This window comes from Macaca fascicularis, chromosome 6 (genome assembly GCF_037993035.2).
Source record: "Macaca fascicularis isolate 582-1 chromosome 6, T2T-MFA8v1.1".
Classification (NCBI taxonomy): Eukaryota; Metazoa; Chordata; class Mammalia; order Primates; family Cercopithecidae; genus Macaca; species Macaca fascicularis.
The window spans coordinates 107,258,695-107,280,426 of NC_088380.1; the positions used below are offsets into that span (position 1 = coordinate 107,258,695).

Here is a 21,732-nt window from a genome sequence, read left to right on the forward strand (position 1 = left end):
TCTTTATCTCTGGCCAGGAAACACAAGACAGAACAGCTCAAGATCTGTGATAACTTATATAAATAGAAACCACTCACTTTGTGAATATTATTTTGGCAATACATACAAGGGTCTCTAAATCAATAGGTGTTATTATATTGAAAAAACATACATCAACAAGAAATGATAAAATGGCACAAATATTGCCATGTTATTATAAAGATAAACTGTTCTATAGTGAGATTGGTTGAAAGAGAGCTGCTCCTGGAATTAGCAACTCTAACTGTGCCACTGAGTGCCCATTTTTGAGCAAATGAGACTCTGAGCTGTATAAAGACTTTCCTTTATAAAATAAGGAATTTAACTGGATTATGTCAAAAAATCATGAAAATATTTTCCATATGTAAGCATTAGCTACATATAATAAATGCATATATTTAAATAAAAATATATACTTTTAATATTTTCAATTCATACAGAGTATTTTTAAAACTATTCCTGATCCCAAACTTTTATATTATGTCATATTTTCTTTGGTCTTATCAATGAGACACAGCAACATTGTCGAATACCTGAAAGGAGAATTTTCAAATGTGTTTAGATTTTTCCAAGTTATTATAAATTTCCTTTCACCCTTTCCTTTTCACATTTTAGAGTATTTTCTACTTATTTTAAGGAATATTGTAGTGCTATTTTAAAGAAATCCAGAGCAGAGAATACATACAGTTGTTTGATGAAATATTTGTGTGTGTCTGTGTGTGTGTGTATATATATATATGTGTATATACATACATATGCACATGGCTATTTTAGAGTTTTCTTTAGGGTACAAGTTGGGGAATTTTCAAGGAGACCATGAAACTAGTTTTCAACGTGTTGTTCTAATGGACTAAAAAACAAGCTATGAAAATGTTCCCTAATATCATCATCAGCTTGGTTAGAAAATCCCCAATCATACCTAAATATTAAAAGGGTCAGAACATTGAGCGAGTTGCAAAATTCCCCCAAGAAGTTGATTTCCTCATGACTCACAATGCTTGAATAAAGAAAAGTCATTTCTTAACACACAAGTTACTATAGAGGAAGGTGAATGCCTATACTATCTCCTGACTAGCTTGGGCAGCATAACATTTTTGGAGCTTTTTGTCTTCCATAGAGTCTTTTCCAGTCAGCCTACATTCTCTCTCATAACATTCTTGTCTCTAGGTTACTTAAGAATGTAAGAAAAAAAAAGTCCCCAAAGTTTTCTTATTACATGTATTCCAAACAATAAAAACAAATGAAAATAGTTTTTTTCAAAAAAAAAAAAATTGTTTCTGTGTGTTTTATTCTCTAGCAAGTACCCCTTTCCCCGGCCCCCACCTAATCCATTTGCAATCACAGTATGCCTCCTCATTATCACACTCAGTGTCACAGTAAGGCATCCAAAAGCTTATTTCCTGTGCACACCAAGTTAAATGAGAAAGCCAAAATAAGGGAAATGCAAAACCTACTGTACATCATAATAAAGAAAGAAGAGAGGTTCACAAATCTATTTGGAACGTATTTTTGTTGTCATGTTGGTAATTTCTAAACAGATTACTGATTTCAATAGTTGCATAGCTGTTTACTCTTATTACCTTCCATGCCCTTCTAGAATAAAGTTGAGTATGTAAAATTATGGTTGGGAACCTGATGCTTTGTGTAAACTGGAATTTTTGTAAATTGGGATCAATAGAAATTTTTTTTCAAGCCATAGGTATTGGAGTCATTATGTTTATTTCTTTCAAAAGAGGTCGATTATGCAGTGTATAGCTGAGGCAGGAGGATAGGGTCTGGAGGCAGGGAACATAAGGTCAATTCACATTCCAATTGACTCCTTAGAACTAAATCAAATGGAAACACTTTAGCTATGACAAGAAATATCCTCTTCATTTACACACGGCATACAACAAGTAACCAATGGAAACCTCTAGAGGGTATTTAAACACTAGAAAATTTGGTAACCCAGTTATTGAGTGCCTACGCTTGGGCCCGCTCTCATCCTGTGGAGTGCACTTTCATTTTCAATAATTCTCTGCTTTTGTTGCTTCATTCATTCCTTGCTTTGTTTGTGTGTTTTGTCCAATTATTTGTTCAAGATATCAAAATCCTAGACACCCTCCACTGATGACACAGTTCTGACACAATTTGTGGATAGACATTTCTGTAAACTCTTAGTCTATACTTTTAGCTGATCTTTAATACTGTTTGGAATCTCTTCTGTGAATCTCTAATCAGTGACTAATTACATGTCCCATCCAAGCATTTGCCAAATCCCTTGATCTAGAATTCCAAAACTACCTTGTCACTTCCCTATGTAACCTTGTTGGCTACCAAGCTGGTTTTGTTGCTTGAGGAAGCCCCTGCTTTGTTTTCTTTTTTGCAGCTTCAGACCTAGCCCCCAGTACAGCACTCTATACGTGTTTACAGAAGGAATTTAGTGATATAGCAGGAATACTTCTATTCATATTTTCAAAATGTTGTGGAATTGTGTGATTTCAAATATTTTACTGCTTCAATAGACTATTTTAATGAAAAATATCTGTATTTCACTCTTATTCCGCCTGATAGGAATTTGTAATTTGTACATTCCTAAAATATTCGTATTTATATATTCTGTTATTTCTCATAAAATAATTAGCTTATTAATTTTGAAACTGACAGCAATTCTGGTGTATGCATCTGTTCCACAGAAAACAGAAAGAGAAGAAATAATTGTGATCTCAGCAAACAACAAAATTTTAGCAGCATTGATTCTTCCTGGTAGTGACGTTTATTAATGGAGACCTGCTGGTGGATTATTTGATTATAGCACAGATGGATTCCACAAAGTATCAAGTTCCTTAAAAAAAAAAAAAAGTTGACTATTAAGCAAAAACAAAGATGAAAATTTTGATAACGTGCCCACATCCCCCCTCAACACCATCCCCAGTTTTTACTATTTTCAGTTATGGACTATTAACATTTATAATGACTGTACAATTCTTTCAAGCAGTATTGAGAAACATATATTTTGGTGTAAGATTAGCTTGCCATATTGTAGATTTTATATGTGCCTATAAAACAGTTTTTGCAAAAAGTTCACTGAATTCTATTGAGAGGAATAAGGTCATCATTTGAATAAAATACAGAATCAGAACTTTAGCTGCAAGTAATGATTTTACTTTAATTAAGATTCACCAGTGAAAAGAAAAAAAAGTTTATATTAGATCAAATTATCAAATATATTAAGTGTAAAGTAGAATCCGTGCCATGCTAGATTATGTTATGATACATCCAGTCACATGATTCTTTTAGCACTTAATTTCATCCAAGTTTGTAACTGGTGCAAATATTGTTGAGTATCTAAAACAAGGGAGCTTTAACGCTGAACTCAGTTGCTTGATGCTGTAGCTTAGCTTAATGAACATTGGCAAAGTTTGCTGAAATTTGTATAAAGGCCAAGGAAGCTCCTATTATAAAGGCCAATAATTTTTTTTTTTTTTTTTTTTTTTTTTTTGAGACGGAGTCTCACGCTGTTGCCCAGGCTGGAGTGCAGTGGCGCGATCTCGGCTCACTGCAAGCTCCGCCTCCCGGGTTCCCGCCATTCTCCTGCCTCAGCCTCCTGAGTGGCTGGGACTACAGGCGCCCGCCACTGCGCCCGGCTAATTTTTTTGTATTTTTAGTAGAGACGGGGTTTCACTGTGGTCTCGATCACCTGACCTTGTGATCCGCCCGCCTCGGCCTCCCAAAGTGCTGGGATTACAGGCTTGAGCCACCGCGCCCGGCCAAAGGCCAATAATTTTTAAGGGAAATCCATATAAGCTATTTACCTAAGAATTCCTCATTATTTTATTATATCGTCACTTTATTATTTTGTTTATTTTTTAAAGAAATATAGTTTTCCACTGATTTTACTATTTCTAGAGTGACATCAAAAGGTACATAAAGGAGTGTACTTTAAATGACGAATTAGAGAATGGGGCAAGCAATATAGACCATATTTTCATTATGAAAATAATTTGATGTTGACAATCAAAGTTTATACTGTCTGAAACAAAATCAGTTTATTCTTAGTTAGAAAAAAGGTAGCAACTGCCAGCACAATCTCCCTCTGCAACATATTCCATTCAACTATCAACATGGTCACTGGAAGATGGTTTGGAGGCTAAAAGTGGAAGCAGGTAAGAACTGAGTGTTTATAATTGAGTTCTTAAGATGCTAGCATTTGACTTGTATTCTCACCAGGAAAACTTAACCAAAGGATATAGCTAAACAATATCATTGCTGAAGAAATGAAGTCTGGTGTTGAAAACTCATGTAAAAATAAAAAAAAGCATCAGGCATTTACACAATGCAGAGCAATGATTTGTCACCTACAATTTTTTGTTACCAAGCTTAACTATGATGCCTAACCATGATCCACCTGAATGAAGATGCAGTGTATGCGTTATCATGAGGAATGGAAGTCAGCCATACTGCTGCTCCAACATATTTTCCACTGCTTGCTCTGCAAATTCCCAAAGTGTGTTCACAGGGCCCTTATAAATCCCTTCTTTTAATCTCAACAACTTATTTGCCCCTAAGAATGAATTAGCTATCGGTTATTTACACCTTACTTGGTATTTAAGCATTTTATTATCTCTCTCCAATATTTGAAGTTTAGGTGGTGCTCACTGAGATGTAAAGCCTTTCAAGTTATAGTGAAGTAAGGTCTTAAGAGGGACAGGAATTCTTCATGGAATGTACAAAAATGGTACCATCTGGATGGCTCCCTAATTTACCAACAAATAGGCACAATGTTGCACTAGAAGGCCAGAGTTCCTAAGATATGATGGCAAGTATCCTTCCTTAAGAACTGAGGAAACATTTTATAGCTTTGCTTTCACTTATGCTCCTCAGGTGACAGCCCTAGCATAAGACCATCTGGAGGAAATAGTGTGTAAGAATTTGCATCTTATATAATGTGATTTGATTGATCTTGAAAGAAACTATTGAACAATATTTCCCACATATGTCAACCACCATGTATTATGTTTAAATATAATCTTCAGAAAACCATACTCAATCATAAATGTACTATCTTGAAGGGAGAGCACATTAACCTACTAACACACAAACAAGAAATCTCATTCAACAGAGTAGTGGGGAACACAGAATAACCCTGGCTATTTGGGATGCACATTGATGTGAGGAGGCTGCCAGAGGTATCAGAATCAGGCCACTGCATTTTGATTTTACTCCCTGCACTGGATACTGGTCTTCACTAGGGCTGTATTTTGTATTTTGTGATTCTTCTCTTGTAGGTCTGAATATTCTTTTTGATTTATTTTATCCATGGAATGTGAAAAAGTAAATGGCTTATTTCTGAGAAGTCAGTCATAGGTGTTAGGCTCAAACTGGAAACTAAGAAACAAAACTTCCAGCTTTCCTCTGGTGAAGGTGGCTCCAATACTTGGCTTTATGTAATCAAGTCACTGAAAACGATTGTTAAAGCCACTTTAAAAATATTTTTATAACTAAAGTCTTTAAACTTATTCTGCTACAATGTATGTACTCATCCAGGTTGGGGCATAAGATTTTAGAGCAAAGAGAAAAAGAAGCAGAAATGACTCTTTCTTTGATCTCTTACCAATAGGAACCTGGTGTGGCAAACTAGTCTCTGAAAAAGTTGGCAGAATGTACCAGTATCTTGTTTCCTACATGGCAATTCTAGTGGTCAAGCCCCAAGTCTTTTGCCTTATTCTCTAACTTATTTCTTGTATGTTGAGCTGGCTTGACCAATGGCAATAGCCATAATTTGGAAGTTGTGGCCTGAGGCTGTGATTATATGATCAACCACATGAGACACTAGAGTTAGTTAACTGACCATGATCAATCACATAGAAACAAAAGACCTAATCTAAGCTATTACACTCAAGCTAAAGTACACTTGTATCATTTCAAGAATATAAGAACCTGTAACGTTTTCAAAGATTTATGGGAAACTTGATTAGATAACTTTTATCCACAAACTCAGGAGGTAGTTAGTTGTGTTCACTGTCTAAAAATTTATATTTGCATTTAACTTTAAATTCCCAAGTATTTAATATTTAATAGTTAAAATATATTAATTATTTTACTATATATAAGAAATCTCTGAATGCAATAATTGACCAGTCATCTTGACTTAAATTAGAATAGCTTAATGCAAATTAACTCAGTATATATTTTGCATATTGATCAATGTTCTTTTCTTCTGAAAAGTCAAAGAAACAAGGGAATTTCTGAGGTTATTTGTGCACCTTCTATCACTCATTAAAAGATTGAGCCTTGAAAGTAAAAGGTAATGGAACAAATTATTGAGCTTTCCCTGCAGTTTGTGAATATAGCAGTATAGCGCTTTGTTCTGATTATGAAATTTCAGTCCTAGAATTTATAAAATAATGACAATTAATTTATTTCCCCAGCTAAAATGTTTGAGTAACCATTTTTCCTCTATAGAGCACCATGATAAATTAATATTAAAAATTAATGGACTGATTTATTTATGCAGATTTTGAAAGATAACACCCAAGAGAAAACTGTTACTAAATTATAGATCTAGGGTACTTTTCTCAGGTGGCCAGGATGAATTTATAGATGGTCAGCCTGGATGCTTCCATACGTCATGCCTCATTATTATGATTCATCTACTTTTCTTATCAGAACTTGCTCTTCTATTTTTACCCTAACAAACACCACAGGCAGGTAAAATTTAGTAAGCATTAATTTCATAATTTAGTAGATTCAGGGCATAAGTTGATACATAGTTTGATTAATAATAAATTTCAGGAAAACAAACTATCCAGATTATGTCCTCACTATTTAGAATTCAAGCCTTCCTTCTTGAAAGTTTCCCTCTTCTTCATCATAATACTGCCTGGTGAAAATAATTTCTAGTGCTACCCAGATTGATGAAAAAAACCTCTTCTTCAATTCTGTTTGGTTCCCTGCTTATTTGAATTGCTCTAGAGAACTAACTGAACCAAACTGCAACGTCTAACTTCAGCACAACTTTGCCCATTTTTATTCTCCACCCCTTTGCACATGTGCCCCAACCTCCACCGTAACATATACTGGGAATTCATGTTTCTTTTAGTTACAGAGATGAATAAGTCAATATTTGCTATGAAAAACTTTAAAATAAACCTACAAAGTTGAAAATAAACAATACTCATACATTTTGAAGAATGTTCCAAAAGAGAAGAGAATACAGAGAGCAGAAACCCAGGTCAATCTCACCAAAAGGAACAAGAGTGAGAAATGATGCCCAATTGAAACTCACCTTTAAATTGAGACTTGAAGGAATAAAAAATGATCTATATGAAGAAGAGAGAAAAATACACAAAAAGAAGGAAAGCCAAAATATGCCAATGTCACAGAGGTGCTATGAAACCTTAACTACTCTTCCAAAGAAATTCTAGATATTTTGCAAAGCCTTTTAGTCTCAATGAGAGATAACCAGAACTGGGAAGCATATTGGTCAGGGGCAGAATGAAAGCTGTTTTCCATAGGTTCCAATTTGAGCCACAGACTTGGGAATATCTTCTCAGACATAAACTATTTTTACTTCCACATTACACAATGCAATATGAATAATAGGATCTACTAGGAAATAACATTGTGACTGAAGGGTAACCAGATTAAAATATCAGGAAACACTGAAGTTCCGGAAGTGTGCATATCAGAGTCCACCAGTAAGGAAAGAAATATCCTTTCATGGAAATCTCCTTTGGTTTAAAATACCTAATATGCAGCATCTAGCTACTCAAAAACATTAAACTAGGACACATGTTTTATAAAGAAATATTACAGCTGTGTTGCTCATAGGTCAAAATAGAAACCATATGGAAATATTTTTAGCCTAAGACTAATTTTAAAACAAGTAAGCCATTTTCAGAAAGCACTTGGAGTGAATATTCTCTTTTCAAAGTTGTTTTTTAAAATTGCTTTTCCTTATGTGACTTGAGTTGATTGAATACTCCAAAACAATCCATTAGAATGACTAATAAACTCAATTTCCTGAGGTCTATTGATGATGTATTTTAGCCTATAGTTTTGCTAAAGACTATTGGGAGCCTGGTCTGATTCACATTCTTCTACAAACCCATGACATTCACATGAAGTTATCCTGCAGAAGATCATCTTCATTTTATATAGACTTTAACCCTTACATTCATTTAAAATGAATTTTTGCATCTGAAAGATGAGTGCAGCAACTAACATTTGAGAAACGATATTTTTGTTAGTCTTAATGCTGAAAAAAAGTTGATGGATGATGTGTGAAAATATAATCTGTTTATTGGTTAGAAACCATAAAAATATTCTACCAAAGCAACTAATGTGTGCTTTCATTCTTTTAATAACCATTAAATATTTTTCAACAGAGTGAAAACTACCCAGATGAGAAGTTAGAGAGATATGTCACTTGATATGTGTAAGACATATTTTTTCCCTCTTACATTTAGCTAAGAATTATGGTATTGATCATCATGCCATAAAGTGTGAGCACAGGTAGTTTAGGAAGGTATGCCAAAATAAAATATCAATGTTCTAGCAAAACCCTGGGAACCCTAGGAGGGTACATTAAGTGATATCCTGTTGTTCACCGTAATTTTATTTAATAAAATTAATGAAGCAAAAAAGATACTGCATATAAAGTACGTAAATCAATTAAACTATTATCTTATATTCTGAATGAGGAAATAAAGAGTTATTTAGTCACTTAAAGTAATAATGTAAAACAATACCTACTTAAAAACAAAAGAAGAAATTACTAGAAATAAATTCAAGATGGCATGTCAAACACCAACAACAGAAATATAAAAGGGAGGATTTTTACTATATATTAAGCATGGAAAAACTGATTTCTGAAAATCCTAAGTGACTACAGTTGAATAAAATTTAGTAATGTACCATTATTACAAGAAAATCAATATATTATTGGCACTATGTTTGACATACAAAATGTCTAACAAAGTAACTTGCATAGAATAATAAACATATATACTATGAGTATACTATTACATATTATATAATTATATAAAACATATATTTGTATATTTTATACTTTGTTAGTATGTGTAAATTATATACAGTATATCTATCTATTTATGCCGTGTGTATATATACAAAGAATATAAACATATCTACACACAGAGTATATATACTCTGTATAGCATATATAGAGACAGAGAAATAGCAAGAAAATATATAGAATTATATATAATATATTGATATATGTTTTGTGTGTGTTTACAAAGTATATTGAGAATACATATAGACTATATATGTAAAGTCTGTACAGTGTGTGTATATAGATATAATAGTAAATATGTATGTATACTAATTTTATTTTTCATATATATAAATACTAGTTCAGAAATAGGTTTTCCACAATTGACATTTATCAAAAAAGTTATGAATTTAAAAAAAAATTAATAATTGCAGAAATCAAACAAAGGGCAAATTCAGCAATAAACATGTCTGTCTGTTCTTTTTATATAATATTTACCTAGGTATATATACATGCTTATATATATATGAATGTGTATCTATGTGTGCCTATGTGTGTATATATATTTCTTATATATTTCAAATATATATATTTCTTAAATATATTTCTTTTGCTGTCAAGTAAACATTTAGATGATGGTGGGTTAACTTAATTGTGGTGTTGAAACATGTAAAGAATAAATATCAAGAGAAAATGACTTTAAAGAAGAAATATTTTAGAAAGCTCTCTTTATTATCATGATTATCAAAAATTTAATGAACCTCCTTAGGAAGTTACGGAGAAGACATTCCTGAGAATGTTTAATTAAGGACAAGAGGTTTTTTTGTGACAGTTTGAATATTCCCATGTGTAAGGACAATCAAAGTTCAGAACCAGTGATTCTTAGAGCCCAAAGGAATCTATACGATTATAGACATCAATACCTATATTTTAATGGTTATAAATCTGACACTAAAGGAATTAAACAGTCTTGTCTAAAGTCAGAATAGGAAAGGTTTGTTTTCGTCTTCCTTGGAAATCAAATTTCTGCAAAATTCTTTAAAATTCTCTAAGTCAGTGTTCTTAGTTAGAATTGTTCAAATCCTCTTTAAAATCAAGAACATTTTCACAGAATCTCCAAAATACATATGTGAGCTTGAATTTAAGAAACACTGCTGGCTGGGCGCAGTGGCTCATGCCTGTAACCCCCGCACTTTGGGAGGCCAAGGTGGATGGATCACCTGAGGTTAGGAGTTCGAGAGCAGCCTGGCCAACATGGTGAAACCCCATCCCTACTAAAAAAAAAAAAAAAAAAAAAAAAAAAAAAAAATTAGTCGGGCGTGATGTCGCATGCCTGTAGTAGCAGCAACTAGGGAGGCTGAGGCAGAAGAATTGCGTGAACCCAGCCAAGAGGCAGAGGTTGCAGTGAGCCGATATTGTACCACTGCACTCCAGCCTGGGCATCAGAGCTAGACTCTGTCTCAAAAAAGAAACCAAAAAAACAAAGATAAACAAAAAACAAACAAAAAAACACTGTTGTAGGGCATGAGATGTTTACCAAGTATTTCAAATAAAAACAACAATTTTTAATTCCAGGCAAATCTAAGGCAGTTTATGTAGCCCATTCATCTTACACATACTCATGTGCTTTGCAATCACTAAAAAAGACTCTATTTTTTTTTAAGTATACAGGTATGTTATGTATTCTCCACTAAAAGATAAATAACGAAAACCAAAAGCGTTAGGCTGGTGCAAAAGTAATCATGGTTTTTGCCATTATTTTCAATAGCAAAACCCACAACTACTTTTGCACTGAACTATACTACTCATTGAATCAAAATTTTAAAAATCTATATGAAATGAATTATCTTTAAAAATTTTTTTGAGAAAGATGTAAGCTTAAAAATGGTAAATAACTTTGGAATTATTTACTATGATGGTGACATCACAGAATATTATATACATTTATCAGTATCTTCTGTGAGTACTCAATCCAAGTGTTTATCTTGATTAATACAAAGTAGAAGCTTATTAATTTAATAAGAGGATAACCCCCATCATATTAAAACAAATTAGTACTTATAATGTGGTGGCAAAAGAATATATCTATATTACTTTTGTTATAGTAGAATTAAAAAAAAGTAAAAATTTAAAAAAAACTAAGGGGCCATCAAAATTTTTAAGGTAATTGAATTAAAAATCTCATTTTTGGTTTAAATCTTTTAATAATAGTTCATAATAATTAGCAGGGGCCAAAGGATTCAAATGTAAATATTTTAACATTTTTTTTCCCAGACTCGAATATCAACAGATCAAAAGCTTAAACCAATTAATGTTTAAAATTAAAATATCTGAATACAAATAACATTTTCAGAAGGGAACATATTATACAGTATTCACTAGGTTTAAACCCATCCATACCTCTGTGTTTATTAAAATTCCCTTTTTTTCTGGGGAAAAAAAACACATTCTAAATGAATGCATATTGTATAGATGTATATACATGTATGATGTATATATATAAGGTGTGTGTGTGTGTGTGTATATATATATACACACACAGACAAAAAGAATAGATCAATAAGAGCAATTTTGGGCCCAAAATGCTCCACTCTTTATTTAAAAAAAAATACAAAATGTTAATTTGAAAAATGCAGACTATATGGGGCTTCTGAAGAAATATCAATAAAAAAGTGGCAATCCCACACCAATTTTGTGTTTTCATACATTCTCTGAATGTTGTTCCTTCAGGATATTGTAATTGAAAAGGTAATATAAGACTAGTTTATATATAATTATTTGTTCAGAATTATTATTGTAAGCATACTTTTTTTTTTATTTTTTGAGATGGAATCTCACACTGTTGCCCAGGGTGGAGTGCAGTGGCATATCTCAACTCATTGCAACTTCTGCCTCCTGGCCTTAAGCGATTCTCCTGACCTTAAGCAATTCTTTTGCCCCAGCTTCCCTAGTAGCTGGGATTACTGGCATGCGCCACCATGCCTGGCTAATTTTTGTATTTTTTATTAGAGATGGGGCTTCTCCATGTTGGCCAGGCTGGTCTCAAACTTCTGACCTCAAGTGATCCACCTGCCTTGGCCTCCCAAAGTTCTGGGATTACAGGCATGAGCCACCATGCCTGGCCTATTGTGAGCATATATTAATTTTATATTTTAAAATATACTATTAGCTTATAAAATTAGCTAATCAGAATTGTATATTTACTTTTCTTTCCCTACCTCTCGTTTTTCCTATAATTTATTTTTAATAACAAAATAAAATTATATATAACAAGAACAAATGAGAATACAAATGTCCATCAAACAAGATTGGTTAAATACATTATAGAAAAGTATATGATGGAATATACTTTGCTATTTAAAAAAAAGCTGTATTTATGTGTTGTTAAGAAAATGTCATGTTAATTTAAAAAATAAAGTGCGAAAGAGTACATATGATTCGAGTTGTAGAGCTACTACAATAAATACATATTTAGGCTTGTGCATTTAAAACATAATTTTAAAATATGCTTCTCTATCTATATGGTTTTTGGAAAGATTCTTATGAAATTATCTGTCATAGTTCGATAGTGAAACTGAGGATACACTTTCTGTAATGTTTGTTTTTTTCCCATACTAAATGTAAGAAAATTAAGTATAATCATCCCACCAATGTAAAAACTACATTTGGTTATTACTAGTCAAATTAAAGCAACTGTAAAATAGGAATTTTTACCTGTCTCTAAGCATTTTATAAAAATGTATTTTGAGCTATGTCTTAGATAATATTTTAAAATATTATATAAAACTGTCATTAATTTAAACAGGTTATTAAGATATTCAGTTGCATATTAATAATTTTCTTAGCTGGATATAAATAAGAAGCTTTTATTTTACATTTTGTAGTCAAATTTTTAAATGACTTTGAAGACCCCGAATCCCCTCTTCATGCTTACTATCTTATTTGCTCCAATTTTTTTTTTTTTTTTTTTTTTTTGAGACAGAGAATCACTGTGTCACCCAGGCTGGAGTGCAGTAGCATGAGCTCGGCTCACTGCAACCTCTGCCTCCCTGGGTTCAAGCGATTCTCCTGCCTCAGCCTGCCATGTAGCGGGGACTACAGGTGTGTGCCACCATATCTGGCTAATTTTTGTATTTTTAATAGAGGCAGTGTTTTGCCATGTTGGCCAGGCTCGTCTCGAACTTCTGACCTCAGGTAATCCACCCACCTTGGCCTCCCAAAGTATTGGGATCACAGGCATGAGCCACTGCACTGGGCCCAAAATTATTCCTTTCTTTATTAAAAAAAAAAAAAATACAAAATGCTAATTTGAAAAATGCAGACCACGTGGGGCTTCTGAAGAAATACCAATAAAAAAGTGGCAATCCCACACCGATTTTATGTTTTCATACATTCTCTTAAACTTGTAATGTATATATCTGATTTGTCCCCATTAGATTACTCTTTTACTATTTTGCAAGATTCTTTTTAAATTATGAATCTATGTATATAACTTTTCCTTCTGTTTTACTGAATATGGTTTCAGAAGAATTGCAACACATTAAAACAATACTTAAGAGTATCTGAATTTTGTGACTGACGGCTTCATTTTTAGAGCTTATAGAAAAATCTAAAATTAAATAGGATTTTAAAATTAGTAAGGAATCACAGTTTTTAGAGGGCAAAATGGTTAAGTAATGATGTCTGACCGTATGAAAACTATCTAAATGATCCTCACTGTGTTCAGGAATCTTGTTTTACAAATCACTTAAACTTTTTATTTGTAATTGCAGTACTTGGAAGAGCCTTCACATTTTAACATTATGACTATACACACCCTAAATTCTGCGTCTTGGGTGCTTTAATTGCTCATGAGGGTCAACCAAGTCCAGTAATCAACAGAGGATATGAAACTCCTTATTTTGCTGAACTGTATTAACCACAGGGTTTCAGAGAGGTAAGTCAAAGGAGATGTAAAACAATTACTTAAAGAATAGTTCTTTGGGGAGTTTGCCTTTGCTTTCATATCACATAAATCATTTTTGTTTCATCAGTGCTCATACTTCCTTATTTTCATTTACAGTTCCAGTAGAAACTACATACATTATGTCAAAACACTATCTTGCATACATTAATGTACTAGTTTCAATAAAATCCATAAATGAAGTTGCCTTTCACACGTACACCATGTGTACAAATTTCCATTCTATTGGAAAAGTCCCAAGACTCTCTAGAGCTCCTTTTATTATCCATGGCCACAGCTTAGAACTCAATACCTTGACCCTTTAAGAGGGTATATGTAGATTTGTGATAAGGAAGGTGGAGAGAGAAGTTATTTCTACAGAATTCAAAATCAGTTTAGAAAATATATCTAATTCACAGTAACCAAAAAAAGCATACCATTCCTTTCACCAGTGGTAAGAAATTTAGCCTTGTTGCTCTTTGGAATAAAATGCTTAGGAATTAGTGAAGTAGTTTATATTTATAATGGTTATAAAAGTGAATAGGACAAAACATAGGAGTCTTATTAAATTACTGAAAGAATCTGCAATTTTTACCTTTAAAATATATGTAAAAACCCATGTGTATTCACTGTTAATCATATATAACACTATCTGGATTCTAACTTATTGAAAATGCACTATTGCAGTCACTCCTCTTATTTCATGCTTCAGTTTTGGTATCGGATTGAGAAATATAAACCAAAATCTAGGAAACAAAGGTACTAATTCAGAATAATCTTAAGTTTTCTCATTAGTTTTCCATAGTCTGCTTACTTCAGAGTATTTCTTACTAAAACTTAATCTGCTATCACTGGAGTGAGTGTGTGTGTGTGTGTGTGTGTGTTTAAGATGGAAAAGTTATCTTTTTAAGGTGTTTTTCAGAATAACATGATACCCAAACAGACAAAAACAGACATGTTCTTAACACAATGCACTGTAATGTTACACTTTCTTAAAATGTACTTTTTTTTAAGAGTCAAATTGTAATTACCAGGGATATTTGTAACTTAAAAAACAAACAAACAAACAAAAAAAAACAGTTACTTATCCAAATGCACATATTTTTATCTTACTTTGTTGAAACTTCCTGTCAAACACCAAGAGAATGTGTGTTGAATAACCATGCTGTAATTATAAGAATGCAATTTAGGCAGGGCGCGGTGGCTCACGCCTGTAATCCCAGCATTTTGGGAGGCCGAGGTGGGCGGATCACGAGGTCAGGAGATCAAGACCATCCTGGCTAACATGGCGAAACCCCGTCTCTACTAAAAATACAAAAAATTAGCTGGGCGTAGTTCCAGCTACTCCGTAGGCTGAGACAGGAGAATGACGTGAACCCGGAAGGCGGAGCTGGCAATGAGCTGAGATCGCGCCACTGCACTCCAGCCTGGACGACAGAGTGAGACTCTGTCTCAAAGCAATGTAATTGTGTGCAGAATAATACAATACAAGAAACTCTCTAGAGATTTAAACAGGAAATGGTAAATCCTTGCAGGAAATTATCTCAGGAACAAAACAAAAACACCTTAGCCCAGTTCCTGTTACAGTATAAGAAACTATTTTTAAGTCTGGGCTTGGAAACCTGTTTTTTTCAGGACTTGTATCCATTGTATTTAATTGGCCCCCTGAACTTGCCCTTCCTTCCCAAGTCCACTGCTTCTGTCTTACATCCTTATTATCTTATGAGTAAACTGATCAAAAGCCTAATTGGTTTTTATGCCTCTAGCATTTTTCTTGTCTTTGCCAAATAAATGTCTGCAGTTACAAGATTTCTTATTAAAGTCAGACATCTAACTGTGCTTCCTACAGCATAAACTCAATTCCCTTCTCAACCACATCCCAAGTTACTTTTCCAACTTTGTATTCCAGTGTTCCACAACAGGCTCCATTATTCCATATGTTTACTGTGCACTTCATCATTCCTTGACCTGGTACCCTCTAATAATGTAACGGCATTTCCTTCTGTTTGGTTTTCTTATTCCGTTTCTTTTATCCCTCTGGCAATTGCTATTCTGTTTTTTTCTTTTTTCTTTTTTTTTTTTTTTTTTGGGACGGAGTCTCACTGTGTTGCCCAGGCTGGAGTGCAGTGGCCGGATCTCAGCTCACTGCAAGCTCCGCCTCCCGGGTTTACGCCATTCTCCTGCCTCAGCCTCCCGAGTAGCTGGGACTACAGGTGCCCGCCACCTCACCTGGCTAGTTTTTTTGTATTTTTTAGTAGAGACAGGGTTTCACTGTGTTAGCCAGGATGGTCTCGATCTCCTGACCTCGTGATCCACCCGTCTTGGCCTCCCAAAGTGCTGGGATTACAGGCTATTCTGTTTTTAAAGTCCAGTTCAAACGTTTGATCTACTTTCCAAGTGTCTTTGTGAACCTGAGTGACAAATTATACACCTCTGACAATATATTCCCCTATTAGGCCACTAGTGAATTGTATATGCCTCTGTTTGTACTGTAAAGCCTATGCATTTTTTAAAGTTAGTGGTCAGCTCTTCATTTTTGAAGCTACAGTATCTGACACTCAGTACACTTCCAGTAAAAAAACATAATTTCTCATCTGTGGTTCATCTTCTTTACATACTTATATGTGTGCATGAGTGAATTTGGCCTTTTGGTCATTTGCCACTTTTAAGCAAGCGTTTATATTTTAATGCTTTTTTCTGAACTTGTGTTAATAAAAGGGAAATGTTGGCTTAATTCATTAAAACAGCATCTGTGACTTTGGGGGGAAGCATTAAGGCATTTTATCTCAGCCAGCCTCCTTTCTCACCAGTAGGCCTCTTGGCTACAGATGGGACTTAATTGCTCCTTAAATATATCTAACATTTATGCTTACATAATATTGCCCAATAGCCATTCAGTACTTCTGTTGTAGTTTCCTTACACAAAACCCATTAATTTTACTATGAATTCTTATTACTTTTTAGCGCTAAAAATAAAAAAAAAATAGTAGTTTGTTCATGAGCAGACATAAATAAGTGACAGGTTCAACAATTTGCTTTTTCAAAAAAGAAGATGAATTAAAATCATATCATATGTAAACAAACTTCAAGTTTGTAAATAGAGTAACCATTATGAAATAATGGAAGCATATATCCATTTGGAGATTTTACTGAAGCTTATTCTTGTCTAGGGAAAATGTTTAGTTATATGTGTTCCACTGTGCCAAGGACAAACTGATCCTTTCCAGTCACTTACCCTCTGACAGCATGAATAAGTCTCAATGATGGATAGGCAGTTCGCACTTTCAGTTTATTCTTAAGTATTAATGCATTAACCCACTCCACGTGCTTCTCTCCTCCTTTGACCATGAAAGCAGGAATCCAAAGGACACTGTCATTCAGCATGGAAAGTCTATGCACAAATTTTTCTCTGTCACTCTCATTCCGAAAGCCTCCAAATGCTCTTTGTACAACTGATGGATTCATGGTAATAAAATCTGATTTAGTTCCCACATCTGCAGCAAACTCCACCACAGGAGCTAGATTACACCTGAAGAGGAAAAAATTAATGAGACAAATGAAAAAAAAAGAAATATTCACTGGTAAAATGATGTTCATGAAAAGAAGAATGGGAAATGAGCATTTTTTTAACCATGTGAAAAGAAAACCAACAGATCATCTACTTGGTAAGATTGCATTTTCAATAACTCTCTGCACGTGCAGGAATGCTGCTTGCAATAAAAAAGTGCACTCCCAGTACAGGGCTCAAAATGCCACTTGTGTGAATTCAACCTGTTGTCTAAGAATACCCTTTACTATTATCTTCATAAAACCACACAATTTGAATTTGTAATCAGAGAATTTATGATGGTAAATTCACAAGGGTTCTTTGGCCATTCAGTAGGCAATTTAAACCACATGCTGCTCTGCAAGTAAATAAAACGCATTGGACTTGACATTCTAATCTGCACCACTTGTAAAACTTAAGTCATTTCAACAACTTTGTAAGTCTAAGGAGATAAAGTTGGCTTTACTTATACTCTGAGGTTAAGGGAAAAGTACAATTCCTTATAGTGTCTTACACAAACATATTTACAATTGTTTTCTATAGGTCTAAATGGAGAAGAAAAATAAGAAGAGTGGAGATATCATATTTAATGTGACTTTCTGGGGTTTTAAGTAATACAGAAAAACTCTTACTATAAGATCAAATATCAGCCTTCCTGTTATTTTAGGACCTCCTCAAAATATCTGTTTTCTCTTTTTGGACGTATGCATCCCTGGGGAATGCATATGTAGGGAAAGAACAGAATATGTTGTATTGTTTTCTCCACTAGAGCCATAAGGTTTTGAAAAGAGCTTGGGCCTGATGTTATTCATATAACCTGATTCCATTCTTATATTAGAAGAAAGCTTTGAAAAGCACCTTGAATATGGCCTTTAACCAATTTCTGTTGCTTCTTTGATCGGTCACATAGACCTTTTTATACTTGATTTTAAAAATAACTTCATTAAAAAAAATTATTTTAACTTGCTTTTAAAAAGGTAGGTTTGGCCGGGCGCGGTGGCTCAAGCCTGTAATCCCAGCACTTTGGGAGGCCGAGATGGGCGGATCACGAGGTCAGGAGATCCAGAGACGATCCCGGCTAACATCTACTAAAAAATACAAAAAAATAGCCGGGCGAGGTGGCGGGCGCCTGTAGTCCCAGCTACTCGGGAGGCTGAGGCAGGAGAATGGCGTAAACCCGGGAGGCGGAGCTTGCAGTGAGCTGAGATCCGGCTACTGCACTCCAGCCTGGGTGACAGAGCAAGACTCCGTCTCAAAAAAAAAAAAAAAAAAAAAAAAGGTAGGTTTTAGTTGACAAAAGAAAAACTAGATTTTGATAAACAAGAGTTTACTGTATTGGGAAAAAGTTGTTGGAATCAATTCAATCAAACCTTTCATGAAAATATGAAACTATTTTTAATATTTTTATCAGCCTTTCAAGGGACGTGATTTTCTTTTCCTGCATTTTTGAATGTTTGGTCACATTATGAAAGTTCCTTACATTTCTTTTCCTTGTGTACTTTGTCACATTAATCGAATTATTAAACATTTTAATTAAAAAGTCAAGTATGTGTTCTGATATTAAAAATACTGTCTTATATATCGTTCCTTATCTCTCTTAATTAACATATCTTATTACTTCCTAGATCTCTGACAATATGTAGCTATAACAACAAATATATTTCATCTCAAATTCTATGTTATTTAGAGTTAGCTACTGAGGGAAAAATATTAACACAATAATATTATTTAGAAAGTATAGGTTAAAGATTATTATCTTTTCAATTTAGGTATCTTTAATTACATCCACTATATTATATGACAGAGTACATATTCGTTTCTATTCATGATTCATACCACTAATTGTGATTGATATTATTCATTCTCATTATGGTAAGAATATTACAAACAGGACTGACCAGAAAAAGATTTGCTGATGTGAATACTTGTCAAAGTGAACACCTTCTTGTGGAACTCAAGGAAGATCAAGGACTTGATCATTTTAAAGTCCTAAAATGTGCTCTACACAAATATTAAAAGTAATCTAAAATCTTAATGAAGCTAGTTATAACACGAATTTGGAAATTGTGGAGAAATTATATTCTGGACATCATTATTACTGACACTTCTTTAGGTAAAATAGTGAGAATACTTGTAACATTACAATTAACATGTTCCTGTTGGGGAAATGGCTTTGGATATTTTTTCCACTACAACAAACCCTCAGTAATTTCTTTTCAGAGGATTCCGATTGTAGAAAAATCAATATTTATACTTTATTTTCACTATAATAGTAAAACTAGTAAAAACCAACCCAATTAAATAGAATAAAAATGATATATTCTGCTAAATTATCCCTTCAGGAAAAAAATCACTCAATTACTCTATACTTTTTCTTGTCATATATTTAAACTTTCTGATTACTTTATCAAAATTCCTAGGGAAAGCTGGCACATGTGACCTGTCAGTCTCTCTGACTTTCCTGTCATAAAGGTTGTGGGCTCCACATAGACTTCAAACCATTCATTTTGCTTTGAGGTAAAAAGTAGTATTAACTTCACTTTTAGATGAGAAACTAAGGCTAAAGTGGTTGAGAAACATGTCCAAGGGCATATAGGTTATAAAGGAAAAGCACCATCTAGTTTGTAATCATTCCAGGACAGGAGTTTTAACTGACACTATTGTACATACGATTTCATTCAGAAATATGATAAATGTCTATAAATTCATCCTTCACACAAACCTTCCTGTAGAAGAAAGAATGTTTTATCATTTAGCCCTAGCTTTATAGCTCAGATTCCTAGGACTCGCGTATATTATTCAAGGCCATTCAGCCAGGACCTTTCCCAAATTTTGAGCAGTTATTAAACAAAAGGTTTTAAACATCTAAAACATAAGCATAATATCTATACCTCAGATCTCTTGATAGACAAGATTTCAAAATGTTACTAGAAAGTATTAAATAACTAATTGATAAGACTTTTGAACTATTAACCATAGGATTAAAAGTTGACTTTCCTGTGGTATGCCATAATGTAGTAAACAAAATATAAGAAATAAAGTTGAAATATCACCTTGAACATTTGCATTTCAGTATGCTGAATAGGCACACAGAATACACACATATACACACATACCACATTTTATGCTTTTAACAATGCCAATTGATGAAATTCTTAACTTGATAGAAATACAAACAATACACATCATGAAAATAATGAAATGACTAAACAGAAGAGGAAATTTTTCACAAACCCAGATTCGTTAACATTACTGGCAAGGGTGGGAAGAACAGTGTCATAATTTCTAGAGAAATTCACAGAATGAAAATATAATCAAATTCCTTCTACTAAACAAAGATCTGAACACCAAGAAATATGTTAGACTGTGTCATTCTCACATTTCTGTGGAAACAAAAATGGAAACTTCGGTCAAATTTGCTATAACTGCACAGATATTACAGAATAGCTTAGATTTTGGAGGGGACAGAAAGGAGAACTATGCCAAGGAAAAATATATTGTTTAATTTAAATAAAAATGTTAAATATATACCTCATATTTATCCAAATTTGGCTTAAACTTTGAGAAATAAAAGATACTTAGCTTCATTTCTATTCTTAGCTATCTGATCATCAGTAACCACGTGGGCAATGGAGACCTAAAATGTGGGCAATGGAGTTCACATCAAACAAGTTACTTAACTTCTCTAAGCTTATAGATCTTTTTTCTTTTTACTTTTTACTTTATTCAAGTATAAGTGACAAATAAAAATATTTCAGAGATTCAAATTTTTCTATAAATCAGGCTAACTGATTTATAGAAAACTGTAACCGGAAAATTAAATGAAACAAAATATTTGAAATTCTTCTCAAAATTCCCATGCCCTGGATGGATAAAACATATTAGATTATGCTAATTCCTTTCACATACTCTTTCCTTTTACAATGTATTATGATCATAAATCTTTGGAAATGCACGCAGGTAAATTAAAGGCATGTCAAATAAGATCTTTCTGAGCAACAGCATAAGGAAGTCCAGACTTTATTTACAACACATTTAGTAAGCCATTTTGGCTGAAATTTACTTTTGATCCCCTGGGAATTGAGACTTGAATGACTGATGGGGCCAGACTGCAAACATTTTAAATATTAGATGAAACAAATTTGACTCCATAGGCAGCATGGAAACTTTAAAACCCATAGACATGGTCAATTGTACTTAAAAAGAGGAATATGACTCAAGTATTCA

The 21,732-nt window shown here is 33.4% G+C and overlaps 1 protein-coding gene across 3 annotated transcripts in view; it reads right to left on the bottom strand.

Annotated features, from left to right (window-relative positions):
- Positions 1 to 21,732, bottom strand: part of ST8SIA4 (ST8 alpha-N-acetyl-neuraminide alpha-2,8-sialyltransferase 4) — a 101,484-nt gene that overhangs the window by 33,957 nt on the left and 45,795 nt on the right. For all 3 annotated transcript variants that reach the window (XR_006698812.3, XM_045394044.3, XM_005557440.5), the window contains one exon: positions 17,194 to 17,487. Coding sequence is in view for 2 of the 3 variants with exons in the window: in XM_045394044.3 (XP_045249979.2) it covers positions 17,194 to 17,487 (294 nt within the window). In the remaining variant the exon portion in view is untranslated. The remainder of the gene's footprint in view (positions 1 to 17,193; positions 17,488 to 21,732) is intronic.